The following is a 19360-nucleotide window of genomic DNA, read 5'->3' on the forward strand; positions in this document are numbered from 1 at the left end:
CCCCAGTTTGAGTTCCCTGGGTCATACAGCAAATTCTCATTGGCTATCTATTTTACATATGGTGGTGTATATATTTCAATACTACTTTCTCCATTCATTCCACCCTCTCCTTCCTGCCTCCGTATGCACAAGTCTGTTCTCTGTGTCTGAGTCTCCATTGCTGCCCTGTAAACAGGATCATTGGTACCATCTTTCTAGAGTCCGTATATATGTGTTAATATATGTTATTTGTTTTTCTCTTTCTGACTTTCTCTGCATAATGGACTCTAGGTTCATCCGCCTCATTAGAACTGACTCAAATGCATTCGTTTTTATGGCTGAGTAATATTCCCCTGTATATATGTACCACAGCTTCTTTATCCGTTCATCTGTCAGTGGACATCTACGTTGTTTCTGTGTCCCAGCTGTTGTAAATAGTGCTGCATTGAACGTTGGGCTACAATGAACATGTGTCTTTTTCAGGGGCTTTCTAACATTTTGACAGTAGGAAATACTGATATATTTAGTCTCAGTAAATGTGTGATATGCACGTTTCCCCCAAATGGGTGCACTCTGATATTTTCTAATCTGTATCATGAAAGATTTTGGGTCAAGTCCCCCTGAATTCATTTCAGAGGCGCCAAGATAATGCGTGTCCAGTGCCTGTCCTTTCCTTGCCCTCAGTGAATATGCCATCATTCTCTGTGGTCATCATGATCAAGATTGCTCTGGCCATAGTTAAGAGAACGGATGGGTGGAGTTGAATGACGGTATCTAAATCCTGAGGGTGTGGAAGGTCATTGGCTCTTCATCTCTGTGTTTGTGTCCCAGGGGAGGAGCTCCTTGCTGGGCTTCCTGCCTTCAGGGGCACCTGGGTGGGGGTGAGGGGATCTATCAGATGAGCTGTCTATCTGGTTTCCCTGGGAACGGGTTTCTTCTGTTTTCTGTTTTCTGGGCGGCCACATCAGACTGAGTACCCATTTACCCTCAGAATGGCTTTTTCCTGGAAGCCTCAGAGTCATTATAAGCCATCCACTTCTTTAAATTTTTGCCATGATCCTACTTCCCTTTTCAGAGGGTTGCAGTCTTAGTACAATAGAATTCATTTGCATTTTCCACTAGGTATACCCCCTACTTCTGCCCACTGGCCCAGCCCGTAGGCTGCGCCCCCTCCCCATGCCCTGGCCCTAGAAGCCGGGAGGAGAATGCAAGACACCACATTCTTCTCCAAGATACACATTGTGGATCCCGAGTTTCCAAAGTAACCCCGTGCAATGAGCCCGGCGGGGGAGCAAGGCCAGTGACAGCACCCAGGAACCCTTTAACTGCCTCATGCTTCGTGAACGCAGGACTCTGGCTTTCCAGATAACTGAAAAGCACCCAAAACTTAGCTACTTTAATCATTCTAGAAGCGTATTTTCCTAAGTGTTAGCCTCATTGGTCCTTCATGAGTGAACATCTACTAAAACCCCATGGTTTCTGTAACTCAGAGACTTAGGCAAGGAAGGTTTTGTGATGGTGACAGTGATGATGGTGGTGGTGGCAGTGGTGGTTGTAGCTGAATTGTGTCCCCTAGAATTTGTATCGGAGAAGGCGATGGCACCCACTCCAGTGCTCTCGCCTGGAAAATCCCATGGGCAGAGGAGCCTGGTAGGCTTTAGTCCATGGGGTTGCTAAGAGTCGGACACGACCTGAGCGACTTCACTTTCACTTTTCACTTTCATGCATTGGAGAAGGAAATGGCAACCCATTCCAGTGTTCTTGCCTGGAGAATCCCAGGGACGGGGGAGCCTGGTGGGCTGCCGTCTCTGGAGTCGCACAGAGTCGGACACGACTGAAGGGACTTAGCAGAATTCGTACGGTGAGATCCAGCCCCTAGAACCTTAGACTGTGATTGTATTGGGTTGGCCAAAATGTTCATTCGGATTTTTCTGTAACATCTTACAGGAAAAAAGAACCCACAAGCTATTTTGGCCAACGTAACATTTTAAGATAGGGACTTTGAAGAGGTGACTGAGTTAAAACGAGCTCATCAGAGTGGACCCTCATCCAATATGACTAGAGTCCTTATAAGAAGAGGAAGTTTGGACAGAGAGACCCCGGGGATGCAGGCACACGGAGGCAAGTCCACGCGAGGACACAGGGTGGCTGTCTGCAAGGCAGGGAGAGAGGCCTCAGGGGAGAACCACCTTGCTGACACCTTGATCGTGAACTTGTAGTTCCTGAACCGTGAGAAAATAAATGTCTGTTGCTTGAACCCACCCCGTCTGTGGTATTTGGTTATAGCAGACTGAGCAGGCTAATACAGCAGTGGTGGTGGTGGTAATAAAAATAAGCAGTAGGTAGCAGATATCAAGCACTTGCTGCATGCCAACCTGTTTTAAGCCTTCCTTGAATCATCTCATCCAGCCCCACACCATCACTACCACCACCAATCCTAAGTCTCCTGCTTCCGCTGGAAGTGGTGACACGGAGCCTGGCTCTGGCCCCTTTGGTCTGAACCTCCCCAGCACGTGGGGTGGCACCTGTGTACTTCCAGGAACCATGCCAAGCACCTTGTAGATCATCTTGCTCGTCAGCACCACAACTCTGCAGGCTCCCATGTTTTCGATGTAGACCCTGCTGTGCAGGGTGGACCAGGGACACAGTGAGTGTATTCATTTGTGGTGGCTGCAGTAACAAATGCCCACAACCTTGGTTTGCTTTAAACAACAGGCGTGGGGACTTCCCTGGCTGGTCTAGCGATTAAGACTTTGACTTCCAGCTTGGGGGAGAATGGATACATGTATATGTATAGCTGAGTCCCTTTGCCACTCCCCTGAAACTATTACAATATTGTTAATTGGCTATACCCCAGTACAAAACAACAGTTTTACAAAATTAACATGTAGAGTTTCAAAAAAGGCTTAGACTTCCAATGCAGGGGATGCAGGTTTGATCCCTGGTCTAGGATCTAAGATCCCACATCCTAAGCCAAAAAACCAAAACATAAAACAGAAGCAATATTGTAACACATTCAATAAAGACTTTAAAAATGGTCCACATTAAAAAAAAAGTCTTAAAAAAAAACAAACAACCAGAAATGTATTTTTTCACAGTTCTGGAGTCAGAAGTCCAGAATCAACGTATCATAGCATCATACGCCCTCCAGAGACGCTAGGGGTGAATCTCATTTTCTTTTTCACAGCAGACCGACTTCTAGCTGCATCGGGAGAATCTGTTTCTTTCCCCTTTCAGCTTCCTCTGGTGGCTGCCAGCATTCCTTGGCTTGTGGCTGTATCTCTCCTGTCTCTTCCTCTGTCTTTGCTTCTTCTCTGTGTGTATCTGTGTCTCCTCCTCTGTCTCCAGTCTCCTACAGCCCTCTTATCAGGGTACATGTATTTATGGGCCCATCTGGATAATCCACACTAAGCTACTTCTCTCCAGATCCTTGACTTAATTACATCTTTTGCCACCTGAGACAATGGTCTCAGGTTCTGAGGACTAAGAAGTGACTGCATCTTTGGGGGCCAGTTTTTCTGCCTCCTACAGTCAATGAGTGGCAGAATGAGCATTAATGCCAGGGTTTGCCTGATTTGAAAGCCTCTAGTGACCACTCATCCTTGAGAGCTACAGTCATTCCTGTTAATTAATGGTATGTTAACTGTTTCATTTGGGCTTCCCAGGTGGCACAATGGTAAAGAATCTTCTTGCAATGTTGGAGACGCAGAAGACATGGGTTTGATCCCTGGCTGGGGAAGGGATCCCTTGAGGAGGAAATAGCAACCCAATCCAATATTCTTGCCTGGAAAATTCCATGGACAGAAGATCTTGGTGGGTTACAGTCCATGGGGTCGCAAAGAGTCAGACATAACTGAGCAACTGAGCAGCAACCATTCCATTTAGGGGGTACCATAGTTGATTAGGGGGCTTCCCTGGTGGCTCAGAGGTTAAAGCGTCTGCCTGCAATGCAGGAGACCCAGGTTCAATCCCTGGGTTGGGAAGCTCCCCTGGAGAAGGAAAATGGCAACCCACTCCAGTATTCTTGCCTGGAGAATCCCATGGAGAGAGGAGCCTAGTAGGCTACAGTCCACGGGGTCCCAAAGAGTTGGACACGACTGAGTGACTTCACTTTCACATAGTTGATTAACCTGTCCCCTTTGGGTGGATATTTTGGTGGTTTCCAATTTTTCATTACTGCAAAAAAACTGGCATATTTGCCAGGCTTCAGGACCATGTCACCATTTCTGTAGGGTACATTCTTAGAAGTGGAACTGCTGGGCCAAAGGGCCAGTAATTCTTAGCTTGCTTCACTCTGTGACCAACCCCCACCCCACTGCCACCCAGAAACCATGCTATGGGAAAGGAGTTGAAAGGCATCATGCCTCAGTAAATAACATCCTGAGTTACCCAAGGCCCTAATGCTCTATGACCACCATGGGGGCTCAGAGACCTGGCCTGCTCCCAAGTGGAGTATTTCCCAGATGTTTTTGAGGTCGCCATAAGCCGGAGGAAGTGTTACTATGCTCCCACTGCTGTCATTGCCTAGAGATTTAGAAATAACAAGTTATTTATTTAACAAGCACTTATGAAGCATTTGCTATTTGCCACGCACTCTTCCATCTAAGTGCTTTACAAATATCCTCCTTTTATCCTCATTCAACCCTGAGGTTGTCATGCTAGCTAGCTCATCTCGTGCAGGAGGCAACTGAGCCTCAGAGAGGTCAAGAGGCTTGCCAAGGTCACACAGATAGTAGGGGGTGGGGTGTCTAACTAAAGCAGCCCAAGCTTTCGCCTTTCATGTTTTTCTCCTTGTGCTCCCCTGGCCTGTGTCAAATGTGGTCTTAGTGTTCCTTACGTCTGTTTATCCATCTCTGGGGCATGAGGTTTAAATTTTAATATGAAATTCTGTGACTAGATGTTCCGGCCTAACTTGGTAGCTTCAGTTGTGATTCTCCTGGCCAGGTCTGGTCTCCCGGCAAAGTGAGAATGGGCTGTAGGATGAGGCCAGTCGTCAGTCAGTGATCTGCCTCTTAATAGCTGTGTGACTTCTGGCAGGTTACTTAACTTCTCTGATCATCAGATGGGGTTTGGTGACAGCATTTGTCATCAGGTCAGGCAGGCAGTTGGTGCCTTATGAGTTGCTAGTCTTTCTTCATTTTTATCTTCAGCAGTGCCCTTAGGCTTGAGGTTACAGGGATGAGTAAGTCTCGATCTGATTACTGTCTTCAAAGAGCCTACAGAATGGCCTAGGTGGGGGCTGGGAAACTTTCTAGATCAGGAATGAGGGAACCTGAGTTCTAGCCAGTCCCGGCTCTCTCCTACCTCGGATATCAGACTTTGCTCTGCTCCTCTGAGCCTCACTTTTGTCCCCTGTAAGCGAGAGCCTGGCCTGGCTTCACTGGGAAGCTCCGCCTGTCTTGTGAGTTTCCGCCTTGCCCTGTTTAGGTCGGGACGAGCCCGGGTGTGAGGAGGCAGTGCCATGGCAGGTGGATTCAGGGTGTGTCAGCTTTTCCCTTTTAGGCCCCTCTCATCAATGCGCCCAGCAGCTTCCTCTTGGAGCTCTGGGGAGGCCTCTCGGCTCCAGCCGGAAGTAGGCATGGTGGATGAAGACAGCTTTGGAATGTCTGAATCTGAGGGTGGCAGGTTTTGCAGGGGACGAATGAGTCAGAGACACTCCTGGCTGTGTGTTACTGCACGGCTGAGGCAAGGCCGAGGACGCCGTGGTCATCATCCTTTTGGCTGAAAGTCACCCATAGTTAAAAGGGTTGCATATGTGGATGGGGCTGCCCATGAGGCTTGCTGGATGTGCACATGGCTTGGAGCAGGAAGCCTGGCAGGAGGCAGTAACTGAGAAGTGGGATGCGGGGCAGGAGCCCGCTCCCGGGGTCCGCTGTGTTGCCCAGCCTCCTGCAGAAGTGGTGTTTCGGCAGGAAACCAGAAGACATGAATGATGCATTCTGCTCACCTTTCTACTTCCCTGTACAGGTGCCCCTGAGTGGGAGGCAGCTCCATCACCTGGAGTTTAGGATCCTCGTAAATGGAGTTAATATCCCATAATTACACAGATGAATTGCACTTAACAGGCCCATTTAAAGAAAGGCAGTGAAACAGAGTCTCTCTTAATCGTGTGACCTTTACCAGGCAAGTTAAATCCCAAAGCCAGCTAGTTTAAGGCGTCTGAAGGGCTCCCGTGGTTTTATTACTGCATTGCCCTACTCATTTATTTGCATAGATCTTTCCACCTTCCAGGGGCACTTGTGGGGTTATTGAGACCCTCTGAAAGTGAGAAGGCCTATCATGACTTCCTCAGCATTTATTGGTAAAGTTTAGTCATCGTCGGCTCATTCTGAGAATGGGGTGAAGGGCAGGAGACTGTCAGAGAAAGTGGGACACGTTTAAAAAGTGTCAGAGGTAGGACGAGCCATTCCTTTCTTCGCTCCTGGTTTTACAAGTTCATTGTCACTGTGCCCACTGTCTACAGGGAGTGATAGCCCTGCCCGCGCCCTCTGGATGGACAGTCTCAGGGCCCAGCAGCCTCAGTGCTTCGCTGACCAGGGCAGCCTGTTTCCCTGGGAGGAGGGACCTGGATTCTTCCTTCTTCTAACACTGCAGCTGGGCCTGCAAAATCTGCTCCCCCTGCCAGCTGGAAAGTTGGCATTTGTAGCTGGAATATCTTTTTCTTTCAGTGTTGTTTTTGGGGACACAGCAGAGTAAGCTGGTGAGGTGCTACTGAGAATACTTTTGGGCTAAACCCTAAAGCTTTGGAAGAAAAAAGTGACTTTGATCTTGGTGATTTCATTTTGTTCTTCCCTCTGACCAGTTCCCAAACTCACTTTGCATCGTCAGTTTGGACTTGACGCTGACTGAAGAATAAAAGACTGAAATGGCAGGTTCAAAAGTGCCCAGAAAAGAGAGAGAGACAGGTCTAAATAGAAATAGCTGATGCTTGAGAGCCTTGGGTCTACTATTTTGCTGGGCATGTCACACCATCTCATTTCCCCTCTTATCTGTCCTGTGAAGTTGGCATTGCTAGCAGCTGAGGACTCAGACTCAATCAGCCCAAAGTCACACAACTTGGGAGTGACCTTGTTAAGATTCGAATCCAGATTCACTCAAAGTCATTAACCATGGAGTCATAAAGGTTTCCAGGAGACAGTATCATTGAACCCAACCCTGCAGGGTGAGTTAGATTTAGATAAACAGAGAGGAAGAGGGAGGGGGTTCTGGGCAAGGGAAACAGGGCTATGCTGTGCTTCGTCGCTCAGTCGTGTCCGATTCTTTGCAACCTCAAGGACTGTAGCCTGCCAGGCTTCTCTGTCCATGGGGTTTCTCCAGGCAAGAATACTGGAGTGGGTTGCCATGCCCTCCTCCAGGGGATCTTCCCACCCAGGGATCAGACCCAGGTCTCCCACATTGCAGGTGGATTCTTTACCGTCTGAACCACAAGGGAAGCCCAAGAATACTGGAATGGGTAGCCTATCTCTTCTCCAGTGGATCTTCCCAACGCAAGAATCAAACCGGGGTCTCCTGCACTGCAGGTGGATTCTTTACTAGCTGAGCTACCAGGGAAGCCCTAAGGGAAATAGTAGATACAATCAAAAGCCTGCAGCCTCACATGGAACAGCTCCATGGAGCAGGGACCACATTCTCCATGGCCACCATGCATCCCCAATACCCGAGTGCTCAAAGTGCTGTAGGGGCTTAGTAAATGTTTGTTGCATGAGCAAATACAGGAAACTTCTCTTCCCATAGACCGTGAGCCTCCTGAGGGCAGGGACTCGGTCTTAGAAATCTTCGGATGCTACACAGCTCACGTGGTTAATAAATCGATGTTGTTTATTACAAAGTTGTGTCCAGCCCTTTTGCGACCCCATGGACTGTAGCCCACCAGACTCCTCTGTCCATGGGATTCTCCAGGCAAGAATACTGGAATGGGTTGCCATTTCCTCCTCCAGGGGATATTCCTGACCCAGAGTTCCAACCCACGTCTCCTGCATTAGCAGGTGGATTCTTTACCACTGAGCCACCAGGGAAGCCTGGTTAGTAAATAGTAGCTAATAAATATGTTCTGATAGAATAAATGAATGAATGGCAGGCAAGGGAGGGTGAGGAGATGAGCCTGAGGGAAGAGGCACTGATGCTTTGGGAAATACTGAGCGATGCATGTGGGCTGCTGTGGTCAGGCGTGTCATGGACCATCTTCAGTGCCTAGACAAGGAGCTCTTGTGTGCTCTATTTTTTTTTTTTTTAAGTCATCTCAATGGAAAACTTGGTGGAAGCTACAGAGACTCAGTGGGGGCCCAAACTTTGATGGGTGTGCATGGGAACCACAGTCAAACATAGCTTAGCAATCACTTCTCTGTAGGACTGGCCTCAACTCACTGTGAGTGCCTCTCCACCTGGGGATGACCACAAGGTTATAACCAAAAGGAGGCTTGTGAACACTTGTGAATGGGACCCTGCAAGTTATAGATAGTACTCTGGGGTCCTGGAATTTTTTTTTTTAGGGTAGTTTGGCCAGGAAGTCCCAACCAGCTTCCCCCATGATGGGGTCTGCTCAGCCCAGGTGTTTTCAAGAAAAGCTGGCCTCTCTTTTCAGGTATTGGTCAACATCGTGGTTTTGAGAACGCCTGAGGGCCGAAAGACAGCCCTGGGAGAAGCCCTTTGGGTGGGCAGTCGGAACCTTCTGGTCAGAGGAGAAGCCGCCCCCTCACCTGGACTTATGACCCGTGGCTTCGCCCCCAGCCTGCCCGTCGAGTTCCCCAAGATGGGCTCCTTCCGCAGGCCCAGACCACGCTTCATGAGCTCCCCGGCGCTCAGCGACCTGCCCCGCTTCCAGGCAGCCCGCCAGGCTCTGCAGCTGAGTTCCAACTCCGCTTGGAACAGGTATGGGAGGCACTGGGTGGGCGGGAAGGTGGTGGTGGGGTAGGGGTTGGGGTGCCAGGGCCAGGGGCTGGCTGAGCTTCAGCATCTCCCGAGATCACAGCTCCAGAAGGTCATGGGTAGGGGTGACTGGCACAGTGTGCCCGTTTCCCTATGGCAACTGTATGCATCAGCGTTTCTTGTTTTTTTTTTTTTTTAATGTATTTTTTCTTTTTGTATTAATATACAGTTATTTGCAATATTGTGTTAGATTCAGTTATTTTTTCTGATTATATTTCGCAATAGGTTATTATAAGATATTGAACATAGCTCCCTGTACTATGCAGTAAATCCTGGTTGCGTATCTGTTTGCTATATCCCAGTTTGTTAATCCCATACTCCTAGTTTGTCCCTTTTTCTCTCTCCCTGTCCTTCCTTGTTTGAATAGAGGGAAAGCGGACCACTGGGGGCTTCTAGGCTCTCAAAGTCAGTTAACCAGCCTGGGACAGTTGGATCAGAACTTAACATTAGTCCCATGCCAGTTGTCAGAGGACCCGAGGGTGGGAACATCTAAGTAACCTCCAGTCACCTGCTACCTATTTGGGAAGATGAGACATGTATCTGTGAAAAGCTAGCAACGCAGCGTAGACCAGGGTTGATCCCCACCTGGAAGCTATTGGTGGCTGGGAGAGGAGCCTCTGAGCCTTAGTAAGGTGCCCAGCCAATCTGTGTACCAGGTACTGAGTAGAGACTGAATCCATACTATGTCTCACCTTCCTGGAGCTGTTTTTCAAATCTGTGTGGTTCCTCTTTGGATAAATCAAATGCATTGTTATTTTAAAGCATTACTGAGGGTTTGTGTGTGTGTGTCATTTGGATCATTATCAATTTTTTTAAATGAATGCACAACTCATGATTGTGAGGGAGGAGAGAACTGAAATGTTTTGATGTTAAGTAGAACCTGGTTCATTTTTAAAAAGCCTGAAACCTGGGGTGAAAACAAGCCTGTGATCAGCTCCTTGCTGAAATGCTGGGCTGGGTCCAGAGACTTACCTGGGTCCTTCAAGGGATCAACTCTCCTGCCTGGACACTCATGGGAGGGGAAGGGGAAGTGAGGCCAGCCCTTCTGGAGTTCTTCCCAGAAAGTACTATTAAAAGGATGGACCTAGAGTCTGTCATACACTGTGAAGTAAGTCAGAAGGAGAAAAACAAATATCGTATATTGCGGCATGAATATGAAATCTAGAAAAAATGGTCCAGATGAACATATTTGCAGGGCAGGAACAGAGATGCAGACATAGAGAAGGGGTGTGTGGACACAGAGGGGGAAGGGGAGGGTGGGATGAATCGGGAGAGAGTGACATACACAGACCAGCAGCTGTGAAATAGATCGCTGGTGGGAAGCTGGTGTATAGCACGGGGAGGTCACTTCAGTGCTCTTTGATGACCTAGATGGGTAGGATTGAGGGGGGAGCTGGCAGGGAGGTCCAAGAAGGAAAGGACATTATGTATACATGTAGCTGATTGACTTCGTTGTATCACAGAAACTAATATACCATTGTAAAGCAATTATACTCCAATTTTTTTTAAGTAAAATAAAAGGCGAGGACAATTAAAATCCATAATTGCAAAATTAAAAAAAAATTGAGATAAGGCAAGGCGTGATCCTTTCCAGGCTGTGAAGACAGAGGCCTCCTAAGGGAGAGGACCTCAGGCTGGGGTGAACTCCTGCTTGTAGCCAATGCCACGCGGGACTCTTTCAGACCCGCAGGTGCCGGCCACACAGTTTCCCGAGAGCAGATCCCACCGCCCGCCCTTCAGTGAGGCTGCTCCCCAGCAGGGCTGCCAGCCTGCGAGAAAGCGCAGGGAGATGGCCTCTTTTTGTCCTCTTGGCCTCGGTCTTCCTCCTCTCCAAGGACCTTCGTGTGCCAGTGATGGATTCCAGGGAGAGAAAAAGTGGGCCTGTCTGTGCCCCGGGCTTCCTGGCCCTTCTCCCCACCTTCGGCTCTGAGCTGCTTGTGGAGGTGGCACCGGGGAGGCAGGTCCACTCACCGGGGGTCTTTCTATTTCCCCGCAGCGTCCAGACTGCCGTGATCAACGTCTTTAAGGGGGGCGGCTTGCAGAGCAATGAGCTTTATGCGCTGAATGAAAACATCAGGTACGTGGCTGGCCAGTTGGGGACCCTCTCCTCCATGGGCCTGAACTGGGGCAGAGGGGCTACCCCTCACCGTCACTCCGGGAGCCTCACCTTAAGTTCTGTTTTCTGCTTGGTTCTTATTGCTGCTCCTGTTGGCTTTGCTGAATCTTTTCTGACTGTTCCGGGGCCCTTGTCTATCTAGACTTCTGCTCCAGAGAGGGCCTGTCCATTTGTCCATGTACATAGTGCATTGTGGGTGGCTGGGGCACAGGGGGTAGAGAGGGACATCTAGCAGCTGTCGTTTACTCTGTAAACATTTCTTATACCTGATTGACCATATTAGGCAGGATGGTCTGGTGCTTGGGAGTAGACTACTTAGGATTTTATAGCTGTTCTTTCTTTTACTAAGAGGTTTACCAACATCTTTGTGCCTTGGCTTCCTCTTATATGAAATAGGGATAGGAAATGCGCCTACTTCCATAAGATTCTTGTGAGGTATTGAGTTACTGCATAAATAGTCTGTAAGAACAGAGTTGGAAACACATGAAGTACTTGGTACTTGGAGCTCTTACCATCATTGTCACTGTCACTGCTGTTAGGTTTTGGTGATAAAACTCTCGATAAGGTATGGTCCTTGAAGAGTTTGTCTTCCAGAATCTTCCCAGTAGTGTCCACTGCTCGTTCATTCATTCATACATCAAATGTTTCAGCGCCTCCCCATTAGCCAGGTGCTGGAAACACAATAATGAACAAAGACAGAGATAGACACTGCTTTTCCTAGAATTTACAATATGTTCAGTTGGGGCAATAATCAGTAGTCAACTGATCACACATATAACATGCATTAATAATAATGTACCTGTGACAGCTACCACAACACAATTGACATGATGAGAGCCTGTGTCAGTAGGACTTGGTTTTGCCAAGGAGGCCAGGAATGGTGATGTGGTGCTTGTGCTGTCATCTGATGGGTCAGTGGATGTTAACTAAGTGAAGAGGGCTCCAGGTAGTGGCAACTCTAGGTGCAAAGGTCCTGCGGCAGCAACGGACCTGAGCACAGAACTGAAAGTTAGCTCACTTGCCCAGAGCACTGGGGGCTGGGTGGTCGTGTGGTTGGATTTGTGTGTTGGTAAAAGGAGCGCAGAGAAGCAGGCATGGCCCAGAGCCCCAGGATCTCCTGGGGACAGGAAGTTGGACATAAGCTCTTTTAATGGGCTGGTGTTCATTCCTCTTGGGTGTGTTAAGTGCAGAACATCAAGGCTAAAGACCCAAGCCTGGAGTGGGCAGAACATTAAACAAGGCCATTCTTCGAGTCCTGTTTACATTTAGTTAAGACCTGTATTAAGGGTCAGTGAAGTGTTTTAAGAGCTCTGCTTTCATTGAAAACCTTTAGAGCTCAGAAATAAAGAGAGTTGTCTTAAATTTCTAGCCATGTGCTTGAATTTCACATAAGAATTACACAAATATGGAAAGACACAATAGGGATCATCTCACCCAAGGCCCCCTTTTTACAGAGGAGGAAACTGAGGCCCCAAGAAGCTGGGTGACAGGGGCAAAGCTGGGTCAGCCAACCCCCCAGTTGCAAAAACTGAGTTTCACTCCGAGAACTAAGATCCCCGCCTCTCTATGAATGTTCCTTAGGTCACAATAGATGCATAAATAAATAAAGCGGTGACTCAGGGACGTGCTGATTGTTCCTTGTATCAGGGGACAGATCCTGAAATTGTACTGAAAAACCATTGTTTGTGGGCAGTTAGGAAAGTATGGGTCATGCCGGATTGCGCCAGCCCTGTTAACCCATGGGCTACTCACCGAGAGGCCCGCAGGTGCCAGCAGGTCTAAGTGGGTGAAGCCAGCCTGGTGGATGGAGGTGAGGGCTAACCCTCTGCCCAAGGGGATTCCACTCCCCCTCCCTGCTGGAAGAATGTAGGTCCAGTGTCATGCCATCTTATTTCTCAAGAAGAACCAGAGACTTAGATTTTTATGTGAAATTTCATATCATTTAAATGGAGAAGGCGATGGCACCCCACTCCAGTACTCTTGCCTGGAAAATCCCATGGATGGAGGAGCCTGGTAGGCTGCAGTCCATGGGGTCGCTGAGAGTTGGACACGACTGAGCGACTTCACTTTCACTTTTCACTTTCATGCATTGGAGAAGGAAACGGCAATCCACTCCAGTGTTCTTGCCTGGAGAATCCCAGGGACGGGGAAGCCTGGTGGGCTGCCGTCTATGGGATCGCACAGAGTTGGACACGACTGAAGTGACTTAGCAGTAGCAGTAACAAATGTTGATAAATGATCCAGATGTCCCCAAACATAGGTATAGGGCAAACAAAACACACCTGTGGGCTGAACTTGACCAAGGAGGTGCCCATTTGTGAGATCAGCCAGAACATGCATGGGAGGCTGATGGGAATGGTGCATCCCAGATTCCAGTACTCAGGACCCTTGAGTTGGGGGAAAGGGAGCTGACATGGATGGAGGTGCCAGGAAAAGTGCCGGGTGCCTTTCACCTCCACCACACTCAACCCACCTCACAGAGCTGTCAGACAACCATTGTTCTCATTGTGCAGCCCGCCCACAAAATGATGGGCAAGAGGTGCACAATAGCTTGTCCAAGGTCACAAAGAGAGTCAGAATGTGAACCTTTTCCTGAGGAACCTATTTGCAGGGCAGGAATATAGACGCAGACATAGGGAATGGACTTGTGGACACAGTGGGGAATGAGAGAGTGGGACGAATTAAGATAGTAGGGATTTCTTTGGAAGGAATGATGCTAAAGCTGAAACTCCAGTACTTTGGCCACCTCATGTGAAGAGTTGACTCATTGGAAAAGACTCTGATGCTGGGAGGGATTGTGGGCAGGAGGAGAAGGGGACGACAGAGGATGAGATGGCTGGATGGCATCACTGACTCGATGGACATGAGTCTGAGTGAACTCTGGGAGTTGGTGATGGACAGGGAGGCCTGGCGTGCTGCGATTCATGGGGTCGCAAAGAGTCGGACACGACTGAGCGACTGAACTGAAGTGACATATATATATACCACCAGGTGTAAAATAAATAGCTAGTGGGAAGTTGCTGTATAACAGAGGGAGCTCAAGGTGGTACTCTGTGACAAACCTAGAGGGGCTGGGATGGGGTGCGGGTGTGGGAGGGAGGTTCAGGAGGGAGGGGATATATGTATACTTACGGCTGATTCACGTTGTTCTGTGGCAGAAACAAATACAACATTGTAAAGCAATTACCCTCCAATTAAAAATTAAAAACAAACAAGAATGAATCCTTGTCTGATTTAGACATCTGTGTTAGTTTGTTCGGGCTGCTGTACAAACACCATAGACTGGGTGACTTAAACAATAGATGTTTATTTCTCTCTGATCTGGAAGCTGGGAAGTCCAAGGTCAAGGTGCTGGCAGACTGAGCTCCTGGTGAGAGCTCTCTCCCTGGCTGTCCTCCTGCTGTGTCCTGCACAGCCCCTCTGTGTGCACGGAGGAGAGGGCATGCTCTGGTGTCCGTTCTTATAAGGATGCTAATCCCAGCATGACTGTTGAGGGCCTACCTGTATCACCTCTTCAGAATCTAATTATTTCCCAAAGGCCTCGTCTCCAGATACTATCACACATAGGGCTTCAACATATGAATTTGGGGGGTGGGGAGGGGTGGAGATACAAGTCAGCCTGCAGTGAAACCTGTGTTCTTTGCACTGCATAATAGTGTCAGAGAGAGAGGTTTTAGCTGGAAGAAGGGTTAAGCCAATGGTGTTGATCTTTCTTTCTGCCATGGTTCCATTCCTGACGCCTCCCAGGCCCCATCTCTCACCATGAGCTTTGATTCTTAACATCCTCCGAGGACCACAACACTCCCCAAACACTCCTTTCCAGTACTGGGTTTAGTGTTAGGTGTTGGATATTCCTCTGTTTTGAGGATGATGAGAAACACATATTGTTGGGGTTTGAGGCTAATTGCCTGGATGTGAATTGGGCCCAGAATACATCAGAGCTGTCAAAAACCGGACTTCCAATGACCATGCTCTGGACCATCTATCCTCTGTCCTTCTTGGGGCTGGTTATTAGAATGGATGTGGGCTTTCCCAGCACAGACACTCAGAGTGTACCTGAGAACATGAAACGCATCCCAGACTTTGTATGACCTGGTTGTCCCTAGTTAAATAAGTGAACTCTTGTCTGCAAGAGCCAACATGGAAATAAACACAGCTGCCTTTATTTCAGTAATTAAAACACCAAAACAGGCATGCTAGTCTCTGGTTACATTCAGATAGACAGGTTTTGGTTTTTCTTCTCTCTCTTTCTTTCTCTAAGAAGACCTGTTCGCAGAATGCAAGCGCCAACTCACCAGCATTGAGATGCCACCAGATGGGATGAGGGGCAGAGGCAGTAGGGATGAGGGAGGAAGACGTGGAGGGAAAGAAGGCTGTTATTCTCAACCCCATTATTCAATCAGTTATGACAATTCTATGTGCAGGAAGATCCCTGCCAGATTCAAGAGAATTGTTTAACTTCAGAGAGCAGCTTTTGGTAAGGGATGAAGATTAGACCAGCTATGTGACCTTGGCTTATCCAAGTCTCTGTTCTTTGTTTTACGAAATAAGGATAATGACATCAAAATCATAGTGATTGGGAGGTCTGAGATAATGCCAAAAGTGTTATTAGTACAAGAGCTGGTGTCTAATAGATGTTAGCCATTATTATTTGTATTGTGAAAATTTAGCAATAATAAAGTGATAAATGCTGCCTGAGTACCTTGCATGCAAGCACAGGGCAGTGTGACCAGTCGCCTTGTGAGCAGTACTATATAACGAGTTCTCTTATTGTTTCGATGAGGTGAGCTGACTTTGAACTAGAAAGATCCAGGCCAGGCTGCTCCAAGAATGTGCTGGCCTGGGAGTGAGGGTGAGGCTAAGTTCTTACAAGGAGAGCCAGCTGTTTCTCCTTTCTGCAGAGGAAAGACCAAGAGGAAATGACTCTCAGTTTTTCATTCTACTTCAGCCAAACAGTAATAAACTTTGATGGATTATCCAAGTCCAATGTCAAAACCTAAATCAGCTTCCCCAGGTTACCCCAGCCAGCCCTGGCCATCTTCCTAATTGTGGAGTTAGTGTGTTCCCCGGGAAACGTGAATTCATGTTAATATTAGCCAATGCAAATGATCACCAAAAAGATAAGTGTTATATAACTGGGTCCCGAAATGCAGTTGTTACAAATAATTGGTGTTTTCTTCTAAGACATGTCTCCATGTCTGAAAAATGAACTCCAGTTTAAACGTTGGCAGATAGACTTTGGGGTAGTTCTGAGGAAGAACTCTGGACTAAGGATGGTCGGGTTATAAAATAGATCATTAGATCAAGAGAAGGATGCGGAGAACTTTTAAAAGCAAATTCATCAGGAATTGTTGTTCAGTCGCTGAGTTGTGTCCGACTCTTTGCAATTCCATGGACTGCAGTACTTCAGGCTTCCTTGTCTTTCACTATCTCCTGGAGTTAGCTTGAACTCGTGTCCACTGAGTCAGTGATGCCATCCAACCATCACATCCTCTGTAGCCCCCTTTTCCTCCTGCCTTCAGTCTTTCCCAGCATCTAGTTTTTCTCTCTTTACATCAGGTGGCCACCTCAATAAAGTGGCAAATTTTCCCTAAATTAAAGCCAGGGCTCATGGTCTGTCAATGTGAAGACCATGAATCAGATTATTTTCTGTTGAAACTGCCTTAGAAAATGACCCCTCAGAATAGACATATTCTAGTGAAACCCTTGTTATCACAACCTACAATTCTGTCTGCCCTGACGTGGGCTGGACCTGAGTATGTTCTTGGTTTAAATTCTCTATGGGGCATCAGTGCGGTTTTGAACGCCCCTCTCCAGCCTCCATCCTAATGGGGCTGCGTTTTGACAGTGGGGACAAGTCTGGGTTAGAGGTTTGGGTTTCATGAGCTTTCCCAGGAACAAGAATAGCCAAACTAAGACACGGACGCATGCTCCTGCTAAAACATTCTTTTCAGTAACTAGTCCACTGATTGTAGAAAGTTAGGAAAGTGTGAGAAAGCTACTGTTCATGTGTCCTGGTTCTTAGGAGCCTATGCAAGTAGGTTCTTAAAAGTGCTTTCAATTTGTGGTTGGCTGGAGGTGAGGGGGTAGGCATAGAGAGAGGGGTCATTGATGCTTTCCTTCATTTCATCAGTGAATATTTGTGGACTGTCTGTCAGATCCTGGGGCAGCCGTTGGGGTGGGTAGTTCTTGCTCTTAGGGAACGTCCCACAGATTGAGATGAAGGAACTGAATAAGCAGCTATCAAGCGATATTTTAAGTCCAGTGGTGGGAGAATCCAGAGTGCTGGGGAAGTGTGAGGCGGGGAGTGGGCACCATTAGATCTGGGAGAGGGCACCCTGTTGAAATCTGTAGGATGGGGTGGGTGAGAGTCAGGTAGAAAGGGCAAGTGAGGAGAGAAAAATCTTGCCACCCGTCTCTCCATACCTTTTCACCCCTCCTTCTTCCTGGGGAGATTTTTTTTTTTTTTCTCAGCAGAAATAAATGCTCACAGATGGAGGTTTCCGGAAACCAGAAATGAGTTATCTGCAGCTGGCCTAAGGCAGGAAACTCACATTTTCCTTCTGTCTCCAACCACCCTGCTTCTGTTCTTGTTGGGAGGGAGGCGTCGTGAAGGAAACCCCAGAGATTTTCAAGGAAAGAGGAGGTTCCAAGAACTGAGCTCCATCTCCGACAGGTTGGAGTTGAAACGTCTTTGTTCTGAGTCAGCTGGCTGCCCAAGTCCCAGAGCAGAGCTCCGCCTCAGCTGGGTCCAGCCCTGGGAGGAATCTGTTGACCCAACTGAGATCTGCAGCTGGGGCAAGAGCTGGGAGGGGAGGAGAGGAGAACCCAGATGGAACCCGCAGGCTGGCAGAGGGGACCAGTCTGAGTCAAGATTCCATGACATAATAGCAGACTTCAGTAGAACATTGATTTAGTGCGTGCCAGGCTCTGTGTGTTAACTCTGGTAAAACTCACCACACTCTTGTGATCTGAGTGCTGCTGTATCTTCCTTTTACAGATGAGGAAATAAGAGGCACAGAGAGGTGGGATAACTGGCCCAGAGTTTACAGAGCTAGTTAGCAGCTGACCTGAGACTTGAGCTTGAGCTTCCCATGTTCCTTAGCAAACAGTCAGTGAGGGACTTCCCTGGTGATCCAGTGGTTAAGAATTCACCTTCCAATGCAGAAGATGTGGGTTTGATTCCTGGTCGGGGAACTAAGATCCCACATGCCCACTTGGGCAGCTACTGAACCCAGGGCTGCACCAAAAGCTCCTGCAGCAGCTAATACCCGATGCAGCCAAATAAATATATAGGGAAATAAAATTAAAAAACAAACAGAAGAATAAGAACAACAACTGAAAAATGTAAGTGGGCTCCAAGAGGCGCATGATGGGCATTGTCCAGATTTAAGCCTGATTCCCCTGGACAGAGGTTCATGAACAGATCATCAAATGGTTGGGGCATTGTCTTCTGAGAACCCTCGTTTGAGAGCCCTTCAGGCAAGCTGTCTTTCTAGCCCGGGTTGCTCTGCCTGATTACAACATGTTGACACCGTGTGTCTGCTCTGATTGAGAAAGAGCCTTATCTTTGGGGGCAGGAAGAGTAATTTGAGGGAAGGAGCTCATGAGAAACCTCCAGGACCAGCCCATGCGGTGGCTGGCCTGCACAGCATCTGGGCATCTGCCCTGAAAACCCAGAGCTGTCTGGAAAGTTTACACTGGGCGGTGCTTGACCTGGAGCTGGTCTGCTGGTCAGCGGGACCAAGACCTGGCTGCTGGCTTCCGCAGAGTTTGCTGCACTGTTGGTGCCCATCTCTGCCCCTCACTCACCTTTTCTGCCTGCCCATGTGGGCGTGGGGGCGGGTACCACTGCCTGGTGTTCAGGTGGGCCTCTGTTTGAATTGGGATCTGCCGATGCGTATGACCTCAGGCAAGGCTGTGAGTGTCAAGTCTCCTTGTCTTCAAAACAAGGATAAATTCCTACTTTAAAGGCTACTGGAGAATTCCAGATGCTGTGTGCCAGCTGCTTAGCACAGTACGAATGACATAATGTATAGCTCTGGAAATGCTCGCTGTTGGCTTTCTCCATCTTTTTCACTGTCCCCATTGCCACCCATGTGGTTCAGAATATAGAAAGCTGTGAGAGTCCTAGCGTTTTATCTGAGTCATGCACACGATCTCTGATGGGCCCCTATAGAATGGGGGCCTGTGAGGAAAGGTCGTTTCCATGTTTTCCTGCTTAAAGGATGCCGCTGCCTTGAAACACACCCTGTTGTAGATGCGAGGTGGGTGATCTTGGGAGAATTTAATGATCAAATCTGAGAGGCACTGACTAGCTTAAGATCAGGATCCTGTAAG

At 48.1% G+C, this 19360-nt stretch overlaps 1 protein-coding gene and 1 non-coding gene across 15 annotated transcripts in view; both read left to right on the plus strand.

Moving 5' to 3' along the window:
• PRR5L (proline rich 5 like) overlaps positions 1–19360 on the plus strand; it is a 155634-nt gene that overhangs the window by 90933 nt on the left and 45341 nt on the right. For 13 of the 14 annotated variants that reach the window (XM_059874594.1, XM_059874595.1, XM_059874597.1 and 10 more), the window contains 2 exon segments: positions 8561–8847; positions 10901–10981. In XM_059874594.1, coding sequence (XP_059730577.1) covers positions 8684–8847; positions 10901–10981 — 245 coding nt within the window. In that variant the 5' untranslated portion in view covers positions 8561–8683. 14 annotated transcript variants of the gene reach the window in all.
• On the plus strand, positions 3891–3962 carry TRNAC-GCA (transfer RNA cysteine (anticodon GCA)). Its single transcript has one exon. It is a non-coding gene; the product is annotated as a tRNA-Cys (tRNA).

Source organism: Bos taurus, chromosome 15 (genome assembly GCF_002263795.3).
Source record: "Bos taurus isolate L1 Dominette 01449 registration number 42190680 breed Hereford chromosome 15, ARS-UCD2.0, whole genome shotgun sequence".
In the NCBI taxonomy this organism is placed as follows: domain Eukaryota; kingdom Metazoa; phylum Chordata; class Mammalia; order Artiodactyla; family Bovidae; genus Bos; species Bos taurus.